The sequence below is a fragment of the Oculina patagonica genome, chromosome 13 (assembly GCF_052425735.1).
Source record: "Oculina patagonica isolate OP01 chromosome 13, crgOcupat, whole genome shotgun sequence".
In the NCBI taxonomy this organism is placed as follows: domain Eukaryota; kingdom Metazoa; phylum Cnidaria; class Anthozoa; order Scleractinia; family Oculinidae; genus Oculina; species Oculina patagonica.
This window is the reverse complement of record NC_135770.1, coordinates 659,251-686,630: the sequence shown is the minus strand read 5'-3', so window position 1 is coordinate 686,630 and position 27,380 is coordinate 659,251. Positions and strand designations below refer to the sequence as shown.

The 27,380-nt window shown below is 39.4% G+C and overlaps 3 protein-coding genes across 3 annotated transcripts in view; 1 reads left to right on the top strand and 2 right to left on the bottom strand.

The window, feature by feature from the left end:
• Positions 1-27,380, bottom strand: part of LOC144634482 (echinoderm microtubule-associated protein-like 6) — a 40,071-nt gene that overhangs the window by 8,723 nt on the left and 3,968 nt on the right. Inside the window, exons 3-33 of the mRNA XM_078493438.1 lie at positions 26,596-26,694; positions 25,825-25,933; positions 25,531-25,676; positions 23,781-23,916; positions 23,409-23,524; positions 22,013-22,098; positions 21,776-21,913; positions 20,948-21,204; positions 19,732-19,944; positions 19,306-19,550; positions 18,741-18,895; positions 18,338-18,524; positions 17,734-17,839; positions 17,261-17,354; positions 16,691-16,994; positions 15,442-15,639; positions 15,140-15,184; positions 14,539-14,737; positions 14,328-14,420; positions 13,709-13,840; positions 12,777-13,042; positions 11,867-12,195; positions 10,881-10,977; positions 10,349-10,549; positions 9,057-9,255; positions 7,825-8,054; positions 7,218-7,375; positions 6,159-6,270; positions 5,606-5,674; positions 4,594-4,713; positions 4,094-4,266 (exon numbers count right to left, since the gene is read on the bottom strand). Of these exons, the coding sequence (XP_078349564.1) occupies positions 4,094-4,266; positions 4,594-4,713; positions 5,606-5,674; positions 6,159-6,270; positions 7,218-7,375; positions 7,825-8,054; positions 9,057-9,255; positions 10,349-10,549; positions 10,881-10,977; positions 11,867-12,195; positions 12,777-13,042; positions 13,709-13,840; positions 14,328-14,420; positions 14,539-14,737; positions 15,140-15,184; positions 15,442-15,639; positions 16,691-16,994; positions 17,261-17,354; positions 17,734-17,839; positions 18,338-18,524; positions 18,741-18,895; positions 19,306-19,550; positions 19,732-19,944; positions 20,948-21,204; positions 21,776-21,913; positions 22,013-22,098; positions 23,409-23,524; positions 23,781-23,916; positions 25,531-25,676; positions 25,825-25,933; positions 26,596-26,694 (5,012 nt within the window). The remainder of the gene's footprint in view (positions 1-4,093; positions 4,267-4,593; positions 4,714-5,605; positions 5,675-6,158; positions 6,271-7,217; positions 7,376-7,824; positions 8,055-9,056; positions 9,256-10,348; positions 10,550-10,880; positions 10,978-11,866; positions 12,196-12,776; positions 13,043-13,708; positions 13,841-14,327; positions 14,421-14,538; positions 14,738-15,139; positions 15,185-15,441; positions 15,640-16,690; positions 16,995-17,260; positions 17,355-17,733; positions 17,840-18,337; positions 18,525-18,740; positions 18,896-19,305; positions 19,551-19,731; positions 19,945-20,947; positions 21,205-21,775; positions 21,914-22,012; positions 22,099-23,408; positions 23,525-23,780; positions 23,917-25,530; positions 25,677-25,824; positions 25,934-26,595; positions 26,695-27,380) is intronic.
• On the bottom strand, positions 201-2,644 carry LOC144634488 (adenosine receptor A1-like). The gene has a single exon (XM_078493446.1). It carries the CDS (start codon positions 1,950-1,952, stop codon positions 1,005-1,007), a length of 948 nt encoding a protein of 315 aa, XP_078349572.1. The 5' UTR covers positions 1,953-2,644; the 3' UTR covers positions 201-1,004.
• The window catches only part of LOC144634485 (radial spoke head protein 6 homolog A-like), a 99,930-nt gene continuing 74,176 nt past the window's right edge, over positions 1,627-27,380 (top strand). Inside the window, exon 1 of the mRNA XM_078493443.1 lies at positions 1,627-1,630. The gene's annotated coding sequence lies outside the window, so the exon portion shown is untranslated. The remainder of the gene's footprint in view (positions 1,631-27,380) is intronic.

The window sequence follows — 27,380 nt, the reverse complement described above, 5'->3', positions numbered from 1 at the left end:
TCTAACCGCTCGGCCACGCTGCCTCCACGACTCGTGTAACATGGTCGCCGTGGATTTTTCGCGCAAGACCTTCCCAGAATTCTGTTCAACTTGGCCTGGACGCACGCGCGAAATGTTGCGAGTTGGCGTTGCGCTAAAAGTCGTTTCGTGTAATATGCATGTCGCCAAGTACATTTTGTACGATGTTGCGCCACGAAAAGTTGACTCGTTTAACATACCACGAAACGTTGACGCGGTGTTGCGCGAAAAATCGTTGTTGCAAGTTGTCCCGTGTAACATCACCTTCAGGTGGTGGCGATTCGAAAACTCTTTCGTTGTTGACATGGACTGATCAATGATGCGTTGAGTTTGCTTTCTGGCCTCCCAATAAATGACGCCGTAGAGGATAGGAACAACCACGATTATTATGGTGGTGTAAACCTGAGCAATGACTTTTACGCCAAAATTGTCACTCAAGTTTAATATCCCTATTGCAAGTGCTACCACCCATGATATTGAAATCGGCAGTGCAATGTTTGACTCATTCATCCAGACGATGTACTTAAATGGCAAATATACTGCCATAAAGCCATTGAAGTTAAAAAAAATAAATAAATAACTTTTCTTTAGCCGCGGTAATATTCAAAGTTTGAAGGTTGTGGGGCCGTGTATTCCCGATCGAATTGGAATTTGGAAGTGTTGGTTTTTGTGAAGGGAGGAAAACCGGAGAGGAGAGAAACCCTAGTAGCAAGGGCGAGAACCAACAACAAACTCAACCCACACATGTCGCCAGGTCCGGGAATCGAACCCAGGCCACATTAGGGGGAGGCGAGTGCTCTTACCACTGCGCCATCCCTGCGCCCCTAAGTTGGAAGCCAATAATCCATTCAACGATGCCGTCATTAAAATGTAACCAAAGAACAACATGCTTTAGCCGGTAAGACAGGCTTTAGCCAAGGTGGTTGAAGCAAATAACCAACAACGGTTGGTAAACTACACAGAAAAGGGAACCAGCCACAGATAAACTAACCAGGAACAACAACTGTAAAATAAATTTCCATTTGATTAGGATCTTGTGCCATCGGGTTGACTCTGCCGCTGCGCCTGTTGATCTTGATCGGAAAACTGCCACCAACATTTCTCCAAATTTTCTGGAATAACTTTTGAACGTTGCGCCGAAATTTCGAGAACTTGTAAAAGTAGATAAAGGGATTGATGCAAGAGTTGACACACGCAGCAGTGAGGCACCACGATACCGCCCTCATAAAGTCTTCATCGCTTTTCAGGGTTACTGAAAACGCTGGAAACAGGATCAATGGCAGCCAACATAACAGTGTTGTTATCAACACCAGTCCTACTCCTTTGGTGGCTCTATCTGCCAGGTGATGTCGATTTGGAAACTGCATCGTCGCTGGCATGGACTGATCAATGATTCGTCGAGCTTGCTTTCTGGCCTCCTTGTAAATGACGCCATAGAAGATAGGAACAACCACGATTATTATGGTCGTGTACAACTGAACAAAGACTTTTGCGCCAAAATTGCTACTTAAGTTTAATATCCCTGTTGCAAGTGCTACCAGCCATGATATTGAGATCACCAGTGCAACGTTTGTCTTACTCATCCAAGTGATGTACTTAAATGGCAAATGTATGGCAACAAACCGATCGAAGTTCACAGCCAATAATCCATTCAACGATGCCGTCATTAAACTATTACCAAAGAACAGCATGCTTAGCCGGTAAGACAGGTTTTGGTCAAGGTGGTTGAAGCGAATAACCAGCAACGGTTGGTAAACTGCACAGAGAAGGAAATCAGCAACAGATAAACTAACCAGGAACAAACTAGTCGCTTCTATATCTTGAACGGAGACAAACATCAGGGACGAAATAACCACCAAGAGATTAGCACAACTACCAATAACTAACGACAAGCAGTTGAAGACAGTGAAGAAAACAGTTTCCCAAGCAGCCATGGCGAGGTTGGTTCTTGCGTGAAAGAAAAATGCGTCTTTTTGCTCTTGCTGTCGCTCAAAATGATTTTCACATTTGATTATTTCTCTTATTTTATATATTCTAAGATCACAAAAGAGAAAGCTGTCCTTTTATGGTGATTATCCCAGGGTTCGTCAAGTTCACTCATTCAGGGACACCTTGTTTTCATAAGCTAATTTTAGTTTGAATAGGATAGGAAGTAAAAAATGTTTAATAGTTTAGCCGCGCGGGAAACATGTTGCGGAAACAAATCTTGCTTCTTGGAAACGAAAAAATGTTTTTGCCTCAGGTCAGAAACATTTTTGTTACCCGGACACAAATTTTGCTATGGAGAAACATATGTTGTCCGGTTTACCAACCTTGGAAGCAATGTTAAAAAGGTTTATGCAAATGCGTGGCACGGGTAGCAAAACATTTTCCTTGCTTTCCGCCAATTCAGGAACCTACGAAACATAACAAGGAACAGTGTTTCTGCAACATTGTTTTCTAGTTTAGCTAGGCCTTAATTGTTTCCTCGTCTTGCCATGGTTCAATGCCACAAAAAAACACGGAATGTTTCTGCCGTGTAGCAGAAGCAAATTTTGCTTCTTGGAAACATAAATTGACGCTTGAAACAACGCTTCCCGTGTCGCAAAACTGGGAAACACTGGGGAAACATGAGCGCTCTGTGAGGTTTTCCTCGTTTTGGCAGAAACATGACAAGAAACAATGGGCGCTGTCCATTCGACCAAAAATTCCGGAAATTTCGGAACAAGGACGAATGGTACAGAAATTTGCTGGAAAGTTTCCAGAAAATCCGGAAAGTGTCGACTTTCCGAAATGCAAACCATTCAACCGAAAACCCCGGAAATTCCAGAAGCAAAATCAAATGGAACTGAAAGTTCCCGGAAATTGTTTTCGAAAATTTGGGTCTACCTTGCGAGGTTGTCCTCTTTTCCGGAAATTTTGGAAAAAGCTACCATTTTACACTTAGCCTGAGTTCCTTCGGCAGAGAATTTAGCGATTTGTGCAGCTGAAAGCAGGTACATGTGTTAAGGAAGCATTCTTGAAACTGCAAATAAAACATTTTGGTGAACTCGGTTGTTTTTTGTTGTTGTTTTGCAGGCGGCAGCAAAGAAATGTACAAATATTTATAACGCGCGTGCAGGCTACGCCATTGTTTTGCTCATTAAACTTTTTGGGTTGGCGACGTTTTCGTTGCTTGTGGTGTGCCTTTTGAAAGGTGCCTGTATTTGTAGCCACGATGTCATTCATGGCATTTATTTTCAGTGCTCGGAATGCTTTTTATTTGCAAAAACATCGAGTTATATGTGCAGGAAACCGGCAACAGTGCATTATTTTAATGTAGCGTAGAAATTTCCATATTAGCAGTACCTGACCATATGCGAATTTTGTTTTGCCTTCCGTGCAGTCAACCGGAAAAGTTGGAAAATGCTGTTCCATTTGCCACTGGAATTTTCCGGAAACTCAAACTCAGAGTTTTTGGTCGAATGGAAAGCGCCCAATGTTTCAGCTGCAACAATGTTTTCTAGTTTCCTAGTTGACAAAACTGGGAAACATTGGGGAAACATCGAGCCATCTGCAGTACCAAGAAACTAATTGGTCGGCTCAAAAACAGTGAATCAAAAAAAAAAAACCACGCATTTCATAAGATGAATCGTTTGATGTTGACGAACAGAAACGAGTTAGTTAGTTATCCCAAATTTTATTCATTCACTCGCATTTAAAAGACCGTTTTTAAGACGCTGGGTAAATGGATTTTTCTTAATCTTTTCCTAAAGAAACGCACGGATCATGAATCTTAAAAATCCGGATTTAGGTTTAATCTAACAAATCCAGTTTTGTGTGGATTCTGGGATTCATATTCCATTTCCGGATTAAAGTATAAAACGCAAAATCCGGCGTTTTTGGATTCAAGAATCCGGATTTGGATTTTCCCAAAAAAAGTTCAATCTTTCTGTGCCAGTAGTGGATGGGGCAAGACAACCCTGCAGCTTGCGGAGACAAAAATCAAATCTATATTCAGATTTTAAGCTTCATGATTAATCCGCGCGTTTCTTTCCAATTACGAAGAAACAGTTTCAAAACAGGTATAACAGAACAGCATTATTGACTTGTTTACCTGACATCCTGAATAGCCTGGTGACGATCGCGTTTCTGCGCCACGACCTTCAGGTCAGCGGTTTTTAGGACAACAAAGGCGCCATTTTTGAGACCGACTGCAAGCAATTCCCCGTCAGGAGAGAAGGCCGCTGACCGAGCAGCTACGCCCAGAGGGGCCATCTTAACCATTGTCTAGACAAGAGAAAAGACATGAAAACAAAGTAGAGCTCGGCCCTTGACATTAATATTTACAAATATTCAAGTCGCAGATATAACCGATTTGCTATCTTTCCTTCTTTGAAGCCCTTATCTGAGGCGTCACCAACACTTGCGTTACTAACCCAAATAAGGGCAAGGAAGCAGACTGCGTTACCGCTATAGCTAATAACATCTAAAAGACATCAGAACCCTTTGCAGTAGGAAATGCATGTAAATAGCGCATTCAATTAGAACGTGCGATATACGCTGGAACCCAATAAAAAGCTGAAGGTCTTGTATCGCTGAACCAATCATGTTTACCTTACTAGCTACGTCCCACAATCTGACAGTCTGGTCATCACTGGCAGTCACAAACACTTCCCTATCAGGGTGACAGGCTAGACCCCAGATCTCTCCCTCACCATGGCCACGGACAATGGTCTGGAACCAAAAATAAGTTACAAAGGGTTGAGGACGAATCAATCAAGGAGAGGCGACGAGGGTTAGTAGTAGGCCTTTCTCGATTATGCTAGTAAAACTGGCATTTAATGCTACTAGAAATTCTCGCATAAAGCCAAAAAATGCTAAAATAATGCCTGATTTCTTTAAAAAAAAAATGCCACTTGAATTCCAAAGAATGCTTTGTTTTATTTCATTATATGCTCGTATCAACAACAGGTGATACTTAATAATTGTTGTTTATAAAAATAAAAATTAAAAAATTAAAAAAATATGTAAAAAAATATTTATTTAAATTAAAAAATTAAAAAAAAACACACACACACAAGTAACACAATACAAGTACACAAGTAACACAAACCACAAACAATCGAAACAGACAGAAAACAATCAAATTAAGTAATCAAAATTGTGAAACTTTAGGATTATGTATCCTTCTGAGTTCTGAGGGCTGAAATCTGGATCACAGTCATGAAAAATGACAGAAAATGCTAGCAATTCTTTTTCAAGAAAAAACGAAAAAAAAATGCTCGTTTTCCCAAAAAATGCCGAAAAAAATGCTAGCATAATCGAGAAAGGCCTAGTTAGTAGTGTAGCAGTGGGCTTGTAATCCTACTCGTCATCTCGTATAGAGGTTGCTATTGTGCTGGGCGCAAGGGGCATTGTTCCTGTTGTTTGTTGTATTGTTCACTCGAAAGGTAGCGAGTCATATCATACGGGACCTTGTGAGACCTGCTATCTGGCCCCGAGAAATGACATCGTCTGTTTATCAAACGAGTGAAAACTCTCTGACTCACGAAAATAAGTCGGCGGGTTTAAATTCACTTGTTCTGAACTAGTAAAAAAAATGGCGAAAACTGTAAAAAAATCCCACCTGAGATGCAGCAGTCTTTTCTGTTATCTCAATTATCTCACTGTCCTTAGTACCAATGAGGATTTTATTCTGAAAAGAAAAAAATCAACAATCATCCTGCAATCAGACAGACTTTGATCTAGCGCACACCACAAAGAAAAGAGAAATTGTCATACACATACGAGCTTTTCTCAGTTGTGTTACAAGTTACCGCTTAAATTACGAGTAATAAGAAATCTATATCTAGAACGAAAAGAGTTAAAACTAATCGGCGTATAAAATAACGGAAAGGCAAGGTACCGGTACTTTAAAATCGCTAAACGTAGGCAAAGCACTGTTTTTCAAAATGGCTCTTTTTACATAAATTTCAATGATCTATCAATAGAAATTTCAAAGGAGTTGAAATGACCACAAAACCGGATTTCAGCCATTTTGTTAAGAGAGCTGTATAAGTAGCAAAATGAAATTATCACGTTTTGCCTCCTAGCACACAAACTCTTCTAAATTTAGCGATTTTCAAATACCACCGCTTCCTCAATTTAACATCATTTGTAGAGTAGACTTCTTGACTAACCTTGCCTCTGCAAACTGAGCGCACTACACTGGGGCCTGGTCCCAAGCTTAAAGAACGGCAGCGCTTCATCTCTTGATCCCAGAGTTTGATTGCGGCACCCTCCTTGGTATTACTTAAAAAAGATCATTAAAACTTATTTATTTTTCCCCGCGAAAGAGATGACCAAGATTTAACGTCTCAAAATTTCACACTGATGACGAAGCCCTACAGAGATCCGTGTAGATTCTCTGATCGGTTGTTTCTTGCGCGCGAAAATTCAAAACCAGGCAACAGCCAATCAGAGACACTACACGGATCTCTGTAGAGCTACGTCATCAGTATGGAATTCTTTCGGGTCGAAACTCTGACAGACGTCACTCGAGTGAGGGAAAAAATTCAGGGCGAAACGACAGACGCCTGCACACGCTACGTTTTACCCAAAAAATGACGATTTGATGCCTAGAACGGTGTTTGGTACATTATATCCTGACCTTTTTATAAATTATTGTGATAAAAACTAAGTATGGCTGCCCAATCTTGTTAGCCAATCGTGGTTATTCTGGGCAGCCGCACTTAACTCTATTTATTTTATTTATTGTTTTGCTAATAATGATGTAGGTGCAAATAAAGTTGTTGTTGTTGTTGTTGTTGTTGTTACTGGAAGGCATTATGATCCGATGGTGGTTAGCTATGGCGAGGATGGAAATGGTTGCAATCTGCGGGAACATAAAGATGCCAGTTGAACGTCTAAGTTTGGGTAAGATTCCTTTGAGAGGTTCGCAAAACTATACACCAACTAGAAATCCTTTGAAATATTGTCCACGATTATTAACTGGAGTTCATAATCTAAAATTTTCGCCTTTCAAGCTTGTACTAAAAAGACATACTTTAAAATAAGTGCACATCCTGCAGTTGAAACTGAGTTAACATCCAGGAAAAAAAGGTTCCTATCAATTGTTTGACTTCACAGCCTGTGCCCCTTACAGAGAGTGGGCTCCCCTTTTTTTTTTCAGACTCCTTTTCCCCAGTTGTGACATTGTTGGGCTCATAGTGAGGATAGTGTCAACGCCTGCTTCTTACCCCTTTTCCTTTCCTCCAGTAACAATGAGTCCATCTCTCAAAGTCGTGTGCATCGCAAACACTGGTCCATTGTGAGCGCGACTTACTATCCTCACAAGCTTGTGACTTGACCACACAAACACATCACCATTCATGGCTCCAGTAAATGTCAGTTTATCCTGCAAGGATGCAGAGGATAAATGAAATATAACTTCAGTACATTGGTAGTTATGGACAAACTCACATGCAAAAAGAAAACAGTTGTACAAAAATAAACAGTAAAATATTCGCTACCACTGCACAGAAAAGACTGATAGAATGCACAAACAAGAGCCTTTACCCTAAAAAAAAAGAAGCAAAAACCCGAGATTGTGGGCGTTTTTAAGCCAAGCTCGCGCGTCTATGGTCTTTCAGCGATTAGCATAAACCAGTGGCTGACTATTGGCAAAACACGCAATCTGATTGGCTACACAGGTGCCGTCTATCGATCGATAGACGGCTCTCGGAGTTCATCGCTGAATTTTATCAATTCGTCCCTCGCCAACTATCAGCCGCCGATTGAAATCCCGAGCTTGCCGTCTAATTGTTAATTTGACTAATTATCATCTCTTTTATTTTCCTTACTTACAGCTCCAAATGCAACAGATAGCATTGTCTGCATGCGGAGCTGTGACTCATCACCCTCCCCCTGTTGGGCTGCTGTTATCACGCCACGTTTGCCAACCAGCTGTCCTCCAGCCAAGCTCCAAAACTTAACGTGCTTTACACCGCATGTGACGAACTGACTGTCAGAATCCGGTCTGAACTCAGCTACAAAAATCCTCTCAGTGTGACCATGTGAGCTGGCAAGTTTACTGCCTAAAATACGTAGACAGAGATGCACAAAATGAGGCAACGCTTTATAAAACTTCAGTCCTTAGTGAATAGGCCATTTCCGAGTTATCCCTTGCTTTTGTTTCAAAACGAGTCTACGTGCGAAACCATTTAAATGAATATAAATTTCACCAACTGGTCGATTTTCCTGCAAATAAAACTCATTTTCCTTTGAATGGTTTCGCACGTTGACTCGTTTTAAAACAGAGGCAAGGGGTAACTCGGAAATGGCCTTTTCAGCCCCACGTAGGCTGGTAGATTTTAGCGCTATATATTTTAGCGCTATATAAATTAGATTATTATTATTATTATTATTATTATTATTATTATTATTATTATTATTATTATTATTATTATTATTATTATTATTATTATTATTATTATTATTATTATTATTATTATTATTATAGATGCTTTCTCTCAACCTTTTATTTCTCAAATTACATGATCAGAACCTATTTTCTCTTTACACACCATTTGTCAAGCAGGCAAGTAACAAGAATAAAGAATTTGTTCAACTGACTTTCAACCTTTCTCAAATAAAAACGATTTTCATATTTTCATAGATGTGCTTCTAAAGCCCGGTTTTCACTAGGGACGCAAGCAAAAGCGCAAGCACAAGCGCAAGGATAACAGCTCTTATTTCTCTGTGAAAAAGGCTTCGACTCAATCAAAAGCACAAGCGCATTGCATTTGGATGCTTGTGCTTGTGCTTGCGGCAAGCACAAGCACAAGGGTCAAATAAACCAGGAAAACCAGGCTTAAACTTTCACTTCCGATCCGCCATTGTCGGCAGTAAATTTTCTATAGAATGAACGGAATTCTTGAGATTGGATTGGAGTTTTTCGGGAAACTGGCATAACATATTCCAACTCACTCAGCCAAACTCTTATCTTTTTTTACAAAACCGAATGCGTTTTTTCAACTTGTCGGGTGTCTTAACATTTTTTTGGGAGGGGGGAGGGGGGGGGTGAATGCGCTACTCACCTTCAGCCCATTTCCACACAGCAATGCTGTGCGCAGAGTCAATGCCCACAGTTACAAGAAGCTTGCCATTACAACTGAAGTTCACTGCACAAACTCCCTTGGTGTGGAATCCTTGGATGACAGATAAGGTCTCCTTGGACATAGCATCCCACACATGAACACACGGCTCTGTACCGATCTGACCAGTCGCCACAATATTCTGCAAAATAACAACAAGGGCTATAGTCAAAATAGAGCGACAAAATGATTTATTCCAGTGAAACTACATGAAGTAAGATGTTGACCCTAACCCATCCTAGATATACTACTACAATGTTCCGAAAGAAATGATTGAATTTAACAGCTGAAAGCAAATCTCGATGGCAGCGACCCAACAAAAGTAGCAACCTCAAATGAAATTTGACGTTTTTGTTGGAAATAACAATGGAGGATAAAGGTTACCAAGGACATTATTGTTATTCTTAACAACAACTTCTTTCCTTTTAGGTACTGTGTTTTTCCATTCCAAACCCAGTTATGACTTAGCTCAGATTTTAATTTGTCGGTGATGTGCAATGCTTGTTGTGAATCGGCCGAATTATGGTACGCGTTTTAGCCTTATTAGCTACCCGAAAGTGGTGAAACTCCTTGTTTTCTGTATTTCTTTGAGCTCTGTTTGAGCAAAGGAAATGCACAAACAGGCATTTTGACAAACAAAAGCCAGCTACGAAAAAAAAAAGAAGTTTCGAGTATTTAAATTTCCCCGCCAAACTTCAGGCTGAGCTCTTTGACGTCACGCATACATTACCAGCTCCAAGATGGCAGCGTTCAGTTGTCGAGTCTTAAGAAAGATTTCATAGGGTTATAGTGCACGTTGGAGGCTGAAATTTGGTGAATAACATATCTTTGTATAAACTTTTTATTGGCGTAAAGAAAATACATGGCCATTCTGGAGTGAACTTCTCCTTTAAACAAATATTCGCTATGAACTTAATTTTTCCAAAGAAATTACTTCTATGGATCTAAATGACAAAATCATAGCTTTATTACAACCAAATGTGTCTCTTGGGCGTTACAACTTGAAGGTCCACGCAAACGAGAGTATCTTTGAAAACTGTTCAGCCCAACAATATTTTTTCAAAAACCCATATCGCAATCCGTTTCAATCTTCTTCACTTTTCTCCTTCTTTTGTATTTGCTGTGTCAGTGAAATGTTCCTTTACCGTTTTAAACGGTTATTTTTGTATTTCACCTAATTTGATGGTCATTTCCCATCACGAAAATAATAACATGAATGTATAAAACCAGTTTACCTTAAACTTGGGGTGCTGATTGACAGCCAAGCAGATAATATCATCAGTGTGTTCAAGGTAGAATGACTGGACGCCATTAGCCGTGCTCAGTACGATCCCCGCCCCAGCAGCGTGGTATACAATGTCCCCCTCAGGGAGGTAGTGTAAGTTGTTCCTGGTGTCAAATCCACGGTAACCGTGAATGAATTCCAAAGTAAGTTCCTGCGTATTGGAAAAGACGCTTTGCATTAACTATTAAGGTGCAAAACTATAAGGGGTTGAAAGTTCAAGGGAAAAAAACGAACACAAATTGCGTCCCAATCGACTTCTTACCCCAACATTCAACAAACATTGACAAAGCAATAATTTAATTTAACTTGCCGTTTTGTACATCAGCACGCTGCAACATTTGGTAACTGCTATCGTTTTGCTTATGTTAGAGGGCAAAATTTGGTCCAACACTCTTAAACAAGAGATCGTTTCTGCTTTCTTGAATTCGCCTCTCTTAAGTAAAGTTTTGACAGTTATATTCCATAAATCAATTTGTTTTAACCTGGATTGGTTGGTTTCTTCTTTTCTTTCCCGACTCCCTTTGTCGATCCAGTTGTCTGACTTTTGGAGGAGCCTTCGAACCACGACTAACAGCGGGTCTATCACAAAAAAAAAACACCATCAAAATCTCAGAAAATCAAAAATCAAAACTTTTCTTTGTTAGACTTGCGATCTCCCGCTCAAAATAAAAGAGTCAGCATTTTAGTTAGTTTTATGCAACAAACAACCTTAATTTCATTGCGTCACTAACACGATGGAGGGTTTTGAGAGCTATACTACTGAAGAAACGGAATACAACAAAAAAATACAGATAAACATAAGCCTTAGTTCTGTGTGGTGGTGGGCAGTTGGCTTGGTACATTGAGTCCGAAAGAGAGGGACTTGTTTGCAGAAACAAGGATTTTATTACATAAAACTTTCGCGACACGTTAATTTCGCGATTTTGAGGTGCGCATATTTCGCGACACTTAAATTTCTCGATTTTGCGAAAATGTTGTATTTTGAATCACTTTAATTTCGCGTTTTTGAATAAGACACAATTAATATTTCCTTGGCAATATTAATTCACATGTCCTTGAATTGAATAAAACGACTTCATCAAAGGGACAACAACGTCAAAATTAACAAAAACGCAACGGTGGGACAAAATGTCAACAGTAACAACAGAGAAGTTCTCACAATGTCTACAAGGAGTTCATGCTTGAACGTGAATTATTGCTCTTGAGTCAATTGAGCACAACATCCATTAACATTGAAAATTCCTTCCTTCAGTGGTACTAAACTCATTCTTTCTAGACAATTGATATAATGTGAGTCACTTAATTTTCGCCTCAAGTTATGTTCGCGACACTTATTGTTCGCGTCACCTGAATTTCGCGGTTTTTTTGGAATCACGAAATTCGCGAAATTAACGTGTCGCGAAAATTTCACGTAATAACAGATCCTAGATAACGCTTCAATACAACGTGAAGCACAGTGACAAGTTACCTATGTTCTTCATCGTCTTGTTTCTCCCTCAGGTGGGGTTTTACACCCTTTGTTGTTCGTATAGGATTCGCATAAATCTTATCCTCGTATGTCAAGTTCTTCTCTCTCTGCACGTCACTGTCATAACCGCCTTCTTCTTCTGAGTCTGTGTCCGAATCATCACTGTCGCCCCCAGTGTCCTCTCTTTCATGTCCTCGAGCATGTGACCACACCATGACTGACGTGTCAGCTCCGCCCACAGAGATTAAGCGGCTGTCGTCATTTGTCCAGCGGACATTTGTCACGTGTGCAGAATGACCTACGTATTTCTTAAATTTTGCATTCTTGCCCTGTTAAAGATAATAAATTGAGAGATCCTTTATAATTAACACTTTATGACCGGTCCCGAGGAAAACAGTTGATTCCGCTCGGGAAACATTGAGATTTTCGGAAAACAAAGTTAACTGGTTTCCCGAGGGATCAGTCATTATTTAAGTGTTTTGTTATTTAGCACAACGAAGACATTCCAAAATTCACGTGCAAGGGCGGCCATCGTTCAACATTCGCGGGTAATGGTGCACTGTTACCTTCTGATGCCATAGATTTTGCAATGTTGCCCGCTGAGATTTTTGGCGGGCAACAGTTTTATTAGAGAGATTAAGCTTGACGTTATACGGAAAACGGCAAACGCGAGGTAGCCTTTTCGAAACTACCCATTTCCGCCCACGAAAGCAAAACAGCAAACGGGAGAAGTTAGATTTTTGCCGTTTGAGGGAAAAATAAACGCCATGCCCCATGCCATTAATGTTTTATTGTTAGATGTTATGTGACTTCAAAGCAGCGTAAGAAAGCGTGCATGGTTGGAAAAAAATCCAGCTCTATATGAACAAATGATACCTTTTGTTCAATGTTTGAAACCCCTTCCACTTACCGGTACTGGGTACTCAAACACCTTCACAAACCCAAAGTCATCACCAGTGGCTAAGATCTTCTTATCCTTGGTTAAATCAACGGCGTTCACATCAGTTATGTCTGAGTGTGGAGGCCAGATGCCTGTGCAGTCTTCACCCAGAACACCAGTCCACGAGAACCAGTCAATCTCTTTAGCTTTATTACTGGCAATTGCCTGGCGTGTACCGCGCGGGGCCTCAAAGAACAGGCGCTCCTTGGCACCTGAGTTGGTTTGAAGAAGTTTCCCTGAAATAATTTAAAGGCCATTGCAAAATGGTAAGTTCATGCGTGAAGACTAGCCCGTTTCATGTCTTGTAACGTGTGCAATTTAGGTCGTTCTAACTTTTAAAGTCTATGGATGAAACCCTAGTGTGCGACAATTCAATTAAAAGCTATTGAGCAGGTACTTTCAAAAATTTGTGGTACTGTTTATTTAAACGCTGCACAAGGTGGTTCTTACTTTTAAGTCAGTAGATAAAACCTTAGTGTGTGACCATTCAAATGAAAGCTATTGAACAGTCTTTTCATGTGGTACTGTTTATTATGCTGTACAAAGGTTCTAACTTTTAAGTCTGTGGATGACACCCTAGTGTGTGACCATTCAAATAAAAGCTATTGAGCAGTACTTTCATGTGATACTGTTTATTATACTGTACAAGGTGGTTCTAACTTTTAAGTCTGTGGATGAAACCCTAGTGTGTGACCATTCAAATGAAAGCTATTGAGCAGTACTTTTATGCGGTGCTGTTCTTTGATCAATTTTTAACAGTTAGTAGATACTTTACAAACTTTGTCGCATCGCTACTTTGGCACTCTTGTGGGCACTTGTGTAAGGCACTACTGACAATCTTTCTGGCATGTCAAATTCTTGCAAGTGAAAATTAACGGACGTAAAGAGAAATAAAAGTTTACCTTTCGAGTCCCAGTCCACATGCGTGATGTAGCTAGAGCTTCCTTTACAAATGCCTACTCGTTTACTACTCAGCACATTGTAAATGTCCACAAAATTGTCGTGTGATGCTACGGCTAGATATTTTCCTTGACCTGTCACAAATAACAAATGGAACCGAATAACAATTAAGCAGAACCAAACCATCAACAGCGTGGGATTACAATTTCCGTTTATCTTACTTCAATTATTGAGTAAATGTAACTAAAATCTAGACCCTAGTCAACTGTCGAGCGAGTTTGCCAATAGAAAGCAGAAAGGTCTCTGAAGAGTCCCTTGCCAGGACGAAACGCTGCGTCAGACTAGCCACGAACTTTGTAATTATCACAACTGTCAACTCAGCTCAGCTCCTATTATCAAAAAATGTTACAACTTGTATTTGGCGGCGTAATAGGTTAATCCTGAAAACTACTATAACTGGTGACTTAGCGTTTCAAGAACTTGAGCAGTGGTCGACTTCAGAGTCAAGAAACGAAAAATGCTCACCAATCAATGTTGTTAAATTATACGTCTCTAGCTCTGAAAACTGATTGAATCTGACTGAGTTTATAATGCATTAATACGTTTATATTAAGGTCTTACCAGGTGAAAACTTGATGTCTGATATTTCCTCTTTCCTGTGATGAAAGCCCACAATGTCATCTAGCGTATTAGAATCAACTACTTGGAAACTTCCTGCAAGAACACATTAGATTTTTTTGTTAGTCGTGTAATAACATTACGCTACATCACCTTTCTGGCCCGATTCGCCACCACAAATAAGGGAATGTGAAGAACAAACAGTCACTCTTACCGTCTTTAAAACCAACAGCCAACGCCCTTCCATCGGGAGAGTATGTGACACTCCGTGCAGATTTTGTCATTTTACGAACATTTTTCATTCGGTGGGTAGCTAGATCCCAGACCCTCACAGTCATGTCATCACTGACAGTAGCACAGAGCTCATCTGTTGGGTGAGAGGCAAGGCCCCACAGTTCACCTTCCAGGTGACCCTAAAAAAAAACACCACGAACTGCTAATTGAAATCTGTAAGTAAAGAAGTCAGACATTTGCAATAAATGGAAACTAAGTTTCCTCTGTCAGCAATCAAGTCTCACTTTTTGCTGCTATTCTGAGGAGAAAAATAAAGCCAATCATTTAAGTCAGTCCAAGGAAAATACTTATCACTTTCAGACAACAGAAGGAGGTGCAAAATTTCAAATTACGTTGTAAGATGCTTTGGGGAAACACAGAATAAGACAAAATGTCAACATTTAGCTTGATAATGACAGAAGAGCGGTCGAAACGTCGCGCAATTTCACCGTTGATTATTATTGTGAAATGTTTTAAAAACCCGTACTGATAAAGATTGTTATTGAATGTAAAACGCCATTTACATACAGTAAATGAAGTACCTGGATAAGTATTGTAATGGGTCCACTCTTGTCTATTTCCATGATCTGAAATTTAATTTAGCAAAGAATTAAGAAAACATGATCTAATACTGCAGGATTTTACTTTTAAAACTGGTCACATAAAAGGGATTTATTCACAGCAGCATAAAAGTTGACCAGAACAGTGATGTTTTCATGAGCAAAAGGAATTCATTGTTTGCTAGTAGCCATCAAAAGGCAGGATCATCTTGCAAAGTTCAAAGAACAACTAAAATATTTTTTTAATAATAATACTAAAAGGGCACATAAGTTACACTGCATACCTCGCCGTTTTTAGTACCAACTAAAATTTTCCCCTGTCCCAGTGTTATTGCGCGGATCGCAGGAGTATCTTCCAGAAGAATTGATGCTGGTGGACCAGGACTTAAGGCTGTTCGGGTGACTCTGTAGTTCTTCAGACAGCGTGAGAAATTCTCATCCCACAGTGCCACTATTCCATCTTTACCACCAGTCACAAAACCCTAATAACAACAAAAGATACAGCGAAGGGTGAAAGAGAGCTCCTATCATTATTACGTTACATGACGGCATGTTCAAAGGGACAACTACAGTGGAAGTAATATTTAGCAAAAGCACTTCTTGATTTTGCAAAGGTGCCCAGATAAATCAACAGGAAAGACTCAGATCAGTCTAAGTCACACTAGAGCTACTGAACTGCACCATTCCTAAGTGGTAGTGGACAAACTTTGGTGGACAATTGACATTTTCTTTTTTTTTTTCAGAACATCTTTGGAGACTTTTTGGATACCGCCACCAAGTTCAGGTATGTGGCCACAGACAAGACAGGAAAAGCAATGAAAAACTGAATGCCCGCCTTATTATAAAAGCACAAAAAAGTTATTTACTTTGCCATGAACCAACATGAAAGAGTCACACTAGTCCAAGATTTGTTTTCCAATTAATCACAAAAACACTAAGTCAAGACAGCCTGAGTTGTACCAGTCTTATCAAGTCATACTGGTCTCGTGACTCAGTTGTTTTTTTTTTTCATGTCATTTTATGCACATCTGACTGAGTCACAAACAGTCATTCTCATGTACATTGTATTCCGCTAGTACTAAAAGCCAGAACGCCGAACGCCGAAACCCCGCCAGAACGCAGGAACGCTGGAATACTAAAACCCGGAATGCATAAAATATATTGTGTTATGCTTACAAATATATACAGCTAACTGTAAACAGGCTAACCGAAGTACATAGTAGGCTAACCGAGGTGAATGGTAGGCTAACCCGAGTGAATAGTAAGCCTACTATGCACCGTGGTTAGCCTACTATTCACTTCGGTTAGCCTACTATTCACATCTGTAGGTATGTACTTCGGTTAGCCTGTTTACGGTTAGCTCTTTATATTTGTAAGGGTAACATGATATATATTATGCGTTCCAGGTTTAAGTATTCTGGCGTTCCTGGTTTTAGTATTCCTGCATTCTGCCTTCCCGCAGCGTTCTGGCGTTCCGGCTTTTAGTATTCTAAGTTGTCTAGTCACGATGCTGCATGTTACTTGCAGATGTACCTTTTCAAGGACCTGCACAGCAAACACAGGCCCTTCATGAGCCTGTACTGCATTCTTCAGAGCATTCCCTTGCCAAATGTACACCTTTCCACTGGCTCCACCAGAGAACACCAGATCAGGGCCCTTGCCATACGTCACACACATCATCGTCTCTGCTTTTCCAGCGCTACCAAATGTTCCACGCTTGGAAGTGAAGCCCCCACCAGTCTGTGTCCAAAACTTGATGTGCTTCATACCAGCCGTCACAAGGAGGTCAGGATTTTGTGGATTCCATTTTATGACAAATATCTTGTCCTTGTGACCCCTATGGTTAAAGGTAACTGTTTCAATTTTACTCGATCACACAATCTTGTTCTATTTTAAATACATGGCAAGTGTTTTGATGGCCAAGAAAGGAACAGAAGAAGTCATGGTAAAATTAAGACTGTTAGCAGCATTTTTTTTTTTTTCGATTGATGAGCTTGGAGAAAGAACAATAGGATGCCCAGAGGTGACTGGGGGCCAGGAAGTGAAAAAAAAGTATAGAGATGCTGTGGACAGTCTAGGTAATTTAAATTAATTCTTACTTACCTTGTGGTCGCTAGCTTTTCTCCTTTCCTCCAGTCCCACACAACAATGACGTGATTATCATCAAGTCCAACACTGGCAAGCTTCTTTCCATCACCTCAGAAGGAAATTACACAGTAGATGTTTAATGAAATGTGTATTTTCAATGTGGCTAACCCTATGATTGTTGCTTGAGAGATGTAAGGGACAGAGCTAGAAAATTCAGAAAGGGGAGGGGGGGTAAAAAATATTGGCGAGAGTGCATTGTCACCCCATAGCAAACCCTGATTGCACAATACCACTCACAAGATAGTTGGTAACATTTAAAAAAAAAAGGAAAAGAGGGTCAGAGCATGGCCCCCTTGCCCTTCCCACCCCCTAAATCTGCCCACGGATGTATGCTTCTGTGCTGTTAATTAACTCAGTCACAGAAAGTAATCACTCTTCCCAAAGATTTATTACAGAAACAGATTTAATGCTACCTTACACTGCAGTACCTGAAAAGTCAACAGCACAAACACCCCTCTCATGTTGCCCCTTGAGGATAGCTAAGGTCTCCATCTTCACTGCATCCCACACGTGGACAGCAGGGTCCCGCCCCACCTGAAAGAAGAAAAATAAAAACAAATTAAAACTTTGTTGTGCAGTTTTAACATGACTCTTCACTTAACATTTCAGTAGAAAACTGAAGCAGGTATTATTTTCTGAACATCATTATGAAAATTGCGTCAAACACAGTACAAATTACAGTTGAACATAATTATTTAACACCAAGGGGGGTTCCTACCCTTTCCACCTCTCACCTTTATCCATCAAAGGGGAAGAGCTGAGGGCCGATATTATGAAGGTGTCCATCGCATAGAAGTAGAGACTAAATGCATTCTTTTATTCTTGGACCAAGTATTCTTGGACCAAGTGAACTGTCTGCAATAAAGAGATGTCTATATTTAAAGGTCTCTATGAGAAGAGGTTCAACTGTATTAGGGTGTTCTCAGAGTTCCTGTTCATCAAATCAGCATCACCATACATCAAATTCAACAAGTCTTTGACATTTTTCTCGACTAAAACTTTAGTAATAAGATGGTTCAACCGCAGACGTACCTGTCCTGTGGCAACAACATCCCTGACAGGGTGAATACACAAACAGAGGATATCATCTGTGTGCGCATTGTAAAATCTCTGCTTATGGTCATCACGATTGTACACAATCCCTAGAGCAGCCACATGGTACACAATCTCACCACCCTGAGTGTAGAAGAGATTGTTCCGACAGTCATACCCTCGGTAGCTGACAAGAAAAAAATAAATAAACAATTAAGGTAAATGGGTGTGAATGTGACCTGATTGGGCCACACCCTTCATACCAGGGAGTGATCAAACTTTGTTTTCTCCTTATAAATCAATACATAAAAATACCCCAAAAAAAAAAAAAAAAGAATAGAAGAAAAACCCACAGTGTAGGCTTGCTTATGATACAACACAAAAATTCCAACAAGCTCCTTACCCAAACACAAACTCTAATCTCAAGCCCTCGCTAGGAGGCTTTTGACGAGGGACACTGTCTTCCCTTTCTTGTTCATCTTTTGATAATTTCATTCTTTCTTTCAGAGCTGGTAAATCTTCACGATACAATGTCCTTCCGTAATCAATTTGACGTTCCTGAGACAGCAACATTCTGATTAATTATACTGTTATCCAAAGCTGGTACATGTATGCATGACATCCAAATAAGTAAAATAACAATAGAAGGATGTCATGTGTATTTATGTTTGTTGGTTTGTTCCCTACTCTGGAAAAAAAATTCCAGTACTTTATAGCAAGTTATACAAATTCAAGTGGAAAAAATTCAAGACATTTCTACATGTATTATTTCTAAAGAATGCTTTATGAGGAAATGCACACAATCTGAGATATGGCACGTATTTATGCAGAGCTGCATTCCTCCCATTTGTGCGAGGAAAGATTTGAGCATACAGAAAGAGATGTCTGTTAACTGATGGCTTTCCAATGAAATGATCTCCTTTAAAACAAATTTTGTTTAACTTACCAAAATTAGATTTCTGACTTACATTTTCAATATCGCTATCGAGTTCATCAGCATCTGATGCTTCTGAGTCACTGTCGTCACTGTTAGACTCCAGATATGCTCCACCGTCAGCCTCATCACCATCGTCATGGGAACCATCAGGTAAGTAACGCCACTGAAATATTGCATGATCACCTCCACCGACACTTATCACTCTCATCATGTCATGAGAAAATCTGACATTTGTGACATGTGCCGAGTGTCCAACATACTTCCTGAACTTAGAACCTACAAAGGAATTTAGTTGACACTTCGGGTTATTAAGATAAGTGCAACCATGATTAAAAACAGTCAATGATCACTAATGCTTATTTTAGTAGCCTTACAATAGAACATTAGGCTTAAATGATGAGCCAGATAGCTCATCAGTCAAGTTTACTAGTCTATTGCAGATCACTTCATGGCTCACCTTTTCTAAGACAAGGAAATCTGAAGAGCTTTACAAGGCCAAAGTCATCTCCAGTAACTAAAACCTCATTCTGGAAGCTTGCATCACAAGCATTGACGTCATTAGTATCTGTGTACTTCTCCCAAATTCCATTCACCTCCACACCCAGCACACCAGTCCAAGTGGCCCAGTGGATTGCCTTGACCTCTTCTTTGCCTGCGATTCGCTTGCCACCTAAAAACAGATTGGAAAAAAAGATCATTAGTAAGTTAGAGCCTTTTTGATGACTTTTGACAGTTTAATCTCTATTTGTTGAGCATAACTTGTACAGTCGAAGCTCTCGTAAGCCGACACCCTTGGGATGCGGAACAAGTGTCTGCAACTGGAGCTGGCCGCTTACGAGAATGAGTCGCGTTAGCAGGCACTAGAGGTGTAGGTGATAGATGGCCGCTTATGAGAGCTTGCCCAGCTAACATAATGCTGAAATGCATGTTAGTGGTGTTTCGAAATGTAACCGGACGTGGATGATGACAAAACAAAGACTTAAATATGGTACTGTAATTTCTGTAAAATTATTGTGATTTACGGCAATGTGATAAAAACAAGATATAGAGGCTGTTAGTAGGATTTTTGGAGGTGTCCACTTGTAAAAAATAAGAGCTTTAAAACAAAGAAAAAGTCTAAGTCGTAATCTCTGAAAGAGAATGTAAAAATACAGAGTTTGTATGGGAGATAAAACGGGGTTTCAAACAAGGTGGCCAAAAGTAGAGCTGACCGCTTACGAGAGTGTCCGTTAAGAGAGCTTCGACTGTATATTAACCAATATAAAAGCATGTACATGTTTTCTTCGCCAATTGGATGCATGACTAAATTGAGTTGGCAACCTCGGGTTTCATTAAGTTTTGAAGTAGGAAGAAGCCAAAAGGAGAGTAGGCCGGCTGAAAAAAACACAATGAAGCAAATTTCTTTTTGTCCAGTTTTATAGTAGTCAGTTACTGACTCTTGTGTTTCCGGGTACTGGTACCCGAGTCCCCCTTCTAATAAGAACCCTGCAACCTTCCCATATCTCTCCCCTAAAAATGAACCTTGTTGCTGGTTTATTTCACCTTCTTTTCCATGTTTCTTAAATTGTTACCAAGACGTTCTTGTGCCAAATTGTGCTCCAGACATCATACCACAAAAATCATCTCAGGCTGGTTCTTTACATGATGTACATACACATACAGCATTCACTTACTTGGCATTTTGAAGAACAATCTCTCACTCGCACCAGAGTTCGTTTGCAAGTGTTTGCTATCCATAGACCAGTCTAAATGAGTGATAAAACTAGAGCTGCCTTTGCATTCTCCCACTTTCTTGTATCGCTGTGCCACAGAATAGATATCTACAAAGTTGTCATTGGATCCAACTGCAAGATGTTGTCCATCTGGTGAGTACTTTAACTCATGGATTACTTCTTTACGGTCTTTTATGTGAGTAACTTCTGAAAGATCCCTTGAGAAATAAAGAAAACATTTGCTTCATTAGTTACAACGTCACAGTTGACAGAGAAATGGGAATGAGTCAAACAGCCCAAGGAAGGAGCCACCCCACCCCCTCACTTTGTCTTATTAGTACCTTTTAGCCTCACCTGCCTCCCCTCCCCCACCCCATTTCTTCTACTCTATTGGCCTACTACTGAAGTTAACTTTATAGGTCAGTGGCCACCAGTTAGCAGTTTTCCTTTGCACCATTTAGAATAAGTTATTAAGATGAAACACAGCATCAAATACAGTTTCCATGCAAAGAAACTTTGATGACAAATAATGTCCATAAAATTTTGATCTATGAAGTAATCAGTCCATAAACAATTTTAGCAAAAGGTTCACAGTCTTTTCAAAGGATAGAAAATGCTATCCACTGGAAAGTGAACTTTCTGGATAGTGTTATTCACCCTTTCAATATTTGAATTAAAAATATTTTACTGCAGCTGTAGTTGTGTTGGGAGGTGTGCAGATATATATTATTAAAGACTATTAAACTTAAACTAGCTTCGAATAAAAACTCATGGGCATAAAAACTTTACCTGGCTTTTAAAACCATAAAAGATCCATCCCCAAGTCCCACAGCCAAATGACTACCATCAGGACTGAAACCCAAAGAACGAGCCTTTTGATCCAGATCTGTTCTTGCTAGTAACGTCATATCTGACATGCTCCATAACCTGCAAATTTAAATTTATCATCTTTGCGCAATCAGCCTTGTTGATATGAATGGAAATACTCGAATGATGAAACAAACATGAAAATGCACGCAATAATACCTGACACTTCTGTCATCACTGCCTGTAGCAAACATCGCTTTCTTTGGGTGCACAGCTAAGGCCCAGAGCTCCCCTTCAGCATGACCCTTATAAAGTGAGACAAAGTCAGTTACTAATAGGCTCCCTGGTCCATTGCTGTTATTCCCTGGATGACCTCTTGTTAGGTTACCATGGTTTGAAAGGGGCATTGTGAAAGAAGGTGGCTACCCCAAGAAGGCAACACTGGTTTTCTGTGCATCCCACCAAGAATAGCAACACACTTTTACAAAGCTGATCGGAATTTGTTACCTTAAGTTTTTAATTACAAATTTACGCCCAGGAAACTTGACCCCCATACCCTTCACAGTCTTACAAGTTGTTTTACAGGTAGGTTTAAGACAGTCAACAGAAAATCTGCTCTAATACATAGCCCTGCAATGAATTTGTACTCACTGGAAATACATTGCACTTAAGGACGGTGCCTACTAATAACGAAGTAATTTTGCCTGGCGGAAGACTGTGCAAGACTGTAGATGTTACCAAGGGCTATTAAAATCCAAAAAGAAAATTGGGGGTACCCACGCAAATTTTCGAGATAATTAGGTTTGAAAACTGGAAAAAAGTGCTGACGTGGCATATTAAAGAAAACGTAAAATAAAATAAAATTCCTTGCAAATTCCATTTGAAATTGGTTTTTCATGAACAAAATCAACATTAAATATAACAATCTTTAAAATAACTAACAAATAATGTCTTCGAAACTGCGTGATCTACGATTTTATTAACAAAATAATTGTGTTTGAGCAATTTTTGACTCTAACAGCTCTCTCGTGCACGGCCAGAGAATCAGCCTAATTTTTTTTTTCACTTAATGACAAACTAAACATGTGCTCTATAGACTTACCACTTCCATTTTATAAAATAAAAAGAAGGGGTCACCGCGCGTTTTTAAAAGTTATACGAGTTCTTTTCAAGCTCTATCAAATCGTTTTGGGGGTCTGTTACATTTTTCCTTTCCCCTCCCTAGCGAGTTAAATATTTGCATCTCTCGCGTGCGCGCCATATGTAGTTAGCAGTTTGCGAGTTAAGTTTAAGCGCTTAGCGATTTGTTTTAAACTATTAATGTGAGCCTTTTTTAGAGGTCAATGGTAACTAAAATGTTGCTTTTCCGCTGTACCTGGCTTAGTATATTCCCATAAACTGGATTTCGTCGCACCAGAAATCTTTCTTGATATTTAGTCGCGCGCTTGGTCGCGTAGTTGAACTCGTCATTTTGCGCGAGCAAATTAATCAAAATCGCGCGTGTCCAGTGTGTTCGATGCATTGCGTGCTGCGCAGAACAAGTGCGCAGTAACAATAGGAGGCACCGTCCTTAAGAATGAAAAACATCTTCAGTGTCCGGCCATTCCATAGTTACCTGCACAATTGTTTTTGGTTTTTCCTTGTCTGCTGCCAGGACCTCGAACACCTCACCAGCATTTGTACCAACAAGAATTTTCTCGCCCATCCAGTATGCACTGCGCACAGATAGACCTATCAAAAAAATGATGCATTTGTTAAGTATATCAAGACTGCACCATCTAAGAGGCAAAAAACTCCTAGATTACTCACAGCCACCTTGAGTGCCACTTTAAATTTGGACACAGTTCTGTATTAATCGCCGACAAAAAGTCTTTGAGTTAAAGCTTGCGAAAGACTTTCTTCACCGAACAGATCATCCAGGGGCAATGCACATAAAACTATTTCTTGTTGTAATTAAGTTAGCACACACACAAAAATGTTAAATCACCTTCATAACCAACAGGTGTGTTAACCATGTCCAGTTTAGTGATAGGTTTGAATGCATTATCCCAAAGAATAACACTTCCATCTTTGGATCCTGTAGCGTAGCCATCATTGTTTCCATGCATAGTGAATATTGCTCCCTGCAATGACAATACAAACAAAACATGGATGTCAATATAATTATACAAATTTTACTCACTGGTTTTATTCTATACTCTTCGTTTGGTTAAGAAGAAGCTATCGACCAGTGAAGCTCCCAATGTAAACAAGCAGAACCGTACAGCAAACGATCCATGGCGGACAAAATCATTGAAAGGAAGAAATCATGATCAATTTTCTGAGCGCCAACGCCCTCATTCCCCCCGATTAGTTTTCAATCCTTCTGGTGAGTTACTGAAAAATATACCAAATTAACATTCCTGAAATTGGAGAGGTGAAGACAAAGATCGAAGGTTTAGTTCAGATCTATTCTGAAATTTTTCTTGAATATTTTACATAGAAAAATTACAAATGACTTTTATTCAATTTCAGTCACATCCTTTGTGTCCACTAGTGTTCCAGTTAAGTTTTTGAAGCAAGGGGTCACAAAATTTATCAGACGGGTCAACCAACCGGTGTATGTAGCGCCTTGCTAGGGGAAAGGATCAGAAAAAAATTTCCTTTTTTGTAGCGAAGGGTTCTGCGGGCACTTCACGAGAAAATTTTTAAAAGTGTTATGCTTCAGGGTGCAATCTGTTAGCATTTGGGCTAAAAAAAGAAATTAAAGTTAACTGATTTATTAAAATTATCTACCTAAATTATAAAATAATTTAGTTAGTTGGTCTGGGGGTATGCTTCCCAGTCAATTTTCAAAAAGTTAAAGCATTTTTTAGATTTTTTTCTCAATTGTGGGTATATGTGACCCTGTTTTGAATCACGAAATGAGGTTGTATTTAGAACATGTACTTTGGTCTCAATTTTCCTAGTCATTATAGCAAAATTTCCACACAATTTCCATGTGTTTTAAAATAAAAACTGGTTGTTTTAAATAGAAAACCGCTGTCTTTTTTCCTATATCCTTATAAAAATTTGCTAGGCAATCTTCTTCTATTAGAGATTTTCGTGTATAATACATAAAGCATAAGAGGCTAAGAAGACTTTTCGTTGACACTATACGAAGTGTAAAAGGAAACCGCTGTCTGTAGTAATGCAGGCACAAGTTTGCAGGACACGATCGAAAACCAGAGAATGTTTTGACTTCACAAATGGATTTTAATAAACGTTCTATTTCGAACAACTTTGCCTTGTGAAATGCAAAGCAACACAAGAAGCGAGGAGAGGAAAGAAATTTATTTTTTGGCTGTTTTCAGACCTAAGTTGAAGCTCAAAAAGGAGGTTACCTGGCCGGGCGTTTCGGTAAAGCTATTGCTTTTCTTGTCGCTCGAAAAAGCAGATGAAAACGAAAGGTAATAACAAGAACACAGGCTTGGACAAGTAAAGTTGCCTTCAGAACTATGGTGGATTTGTGATTTCTTTCTTGCCCTGAATTTGATTTTCTTCCAATATCTTTTTCTTTGTGAACTTTCTCTTTTGCTTTTTATTGTTACTTCTTAGTAAAATATTATTTTTCCATTTCATTTGTCGGGTCAGGTAGCCGTCTCTATCAGGTTTTTGACCCGAGACCCGTCTCTTATCTGGAACACTGGTGTCATTATTGTAATCCAATCAGATGGTTCCAGTCAGGTCTTACGTAAATGTAAATAGTACTAACTTACAGTATGTGCATTTGGAATAGTTCCTGCCAGATTGTGGCCTTTCCATTTGTAAATTTCCCCACTTAGAGTTCCAGAGTATGTCACGTCATTGGGGCCGAAGGCTAGACACAGATTGGTTTGAATTTCTCCAGCTTTACCAAAAACTCCTGTGGAATAAACATTTTGATGGCTGAAGGTACACTTAAGACTGACTGACTGACTGACTGACTGGCTGACTGATGATGGATGGACGGACAGATTTATTATACATGTATATTCACAGCACTGAATAGATAATTCTTCATTAATAATTACCTTTCTTAGGATTGAGTGCATTCCCACGCAAGGTCCAAAACTTGATATGCTTCACTCCACAGCTAACTAATACATTCTCTTGATAGGGGTTGAACTGAATGTCGAAGATCTACAGTAAGCAGATACAAACAGCAAGATCAAAACAGAAATAGAATTAGCAGTGCAATGCCATAAAACAATACATTTTCAAGAGGTATAAATATGTGCAATTAGGAATAGATTTTTTTACTTTTTCAATTGAAAAACTTAGTGTATTCAATTTTGTCATGGACGCCTAACCATATAATGCATAAAAAAAGTTGAGGGCCATTAATAGACACAAACAACACAAAGGTCAGCAGCACAATGTATATTCAAAATTTAAATGGTCTTGCAGTATGTGATCTTGCTTTTTGCAATAAGTGATAAACATACTGTAAAAATTAAGAATCATTAACAGAGGAAAAAACATGCCTCAAAAATTTAGTGTTTTACAACACAAAATTTATTTTTGCCAAATAATATAATTTGTGAGACATTATTTCAAGTTTTAAATTGCAAAATATTAAACCTTGTGATATATTAATGGCGCTGTCATTGCCACGTAATCACATGCCGGGAAAATTTGTGGGAATAAGATACTGTGACATCTGTTGTTGTATGCTCATTCCCATTCCCACAAGACACAAGAAATAGTGTAGAAATCAGCTTGAAACAAGAGACATACCGTACCTTGTTTTCTACGACCAACTACTAATAGATAAATATGACACTCACTGTTTATCTACTTACCCGATCAGAGTGTCCTCTGACTGTGGCCAGCACTCGTCCCTTCCTCCAGTCCCAGACAGCGAGAAGATGATAGTCCTCCAAACCCACTGAGACAAGAAGCTGTTCAAATGGTGTAAGAACAGCACATTAACACTTAACAATTATTCTTTGAAATCGAGGTGAATATTCTGCCGCTATTCACCGAGATTTCAAAGAATAATTGTTTTAGTAGATACACACGAAGTGATCTCAAAAACAAGCGATCTCAAAGTTTTCAGAAGGAAACCATTTCAAGTCGATTTACATTGACCTCTCAATTCATGCGTGGAAAACGTACATATAAGCGGCACTAACCGACATGCGCGAAACAGTTTACAGCATCTCCAAACATGGCAAATCTAGTTAATCTTCGATAAAATCCTCGTCACAGTCTAGCAAAATGGTCCTTTAACACCACTCAAACCTGCAATCTGATTAAAAACCTGCTTGCAAAACATTTTGACCGTTGAATCAAAGCTTTTGAAGTTCACTTGAATTGAAAATTGAAAGAGCAGTTGGCGAAGGATCCACCTGAAAGTTTGGATTATAAGCTTACTGAATGTCTGCAGAACTGTGGTGAAAACTATATGTTTTCTTGCACAAAGACTTTTTCCTGGATATTTGTGGAGGATCTTGGTTGAATAACACTTGATGTTGCTGCCGATAAATCTGCGGTATTCATTTCTGCCGATGCCGGGCGAAGAGCGACTTGACTGTAAGCAATTGTTTATTGTTTTAGTACTCGAGTTGTGTGGACATTGTGCTGC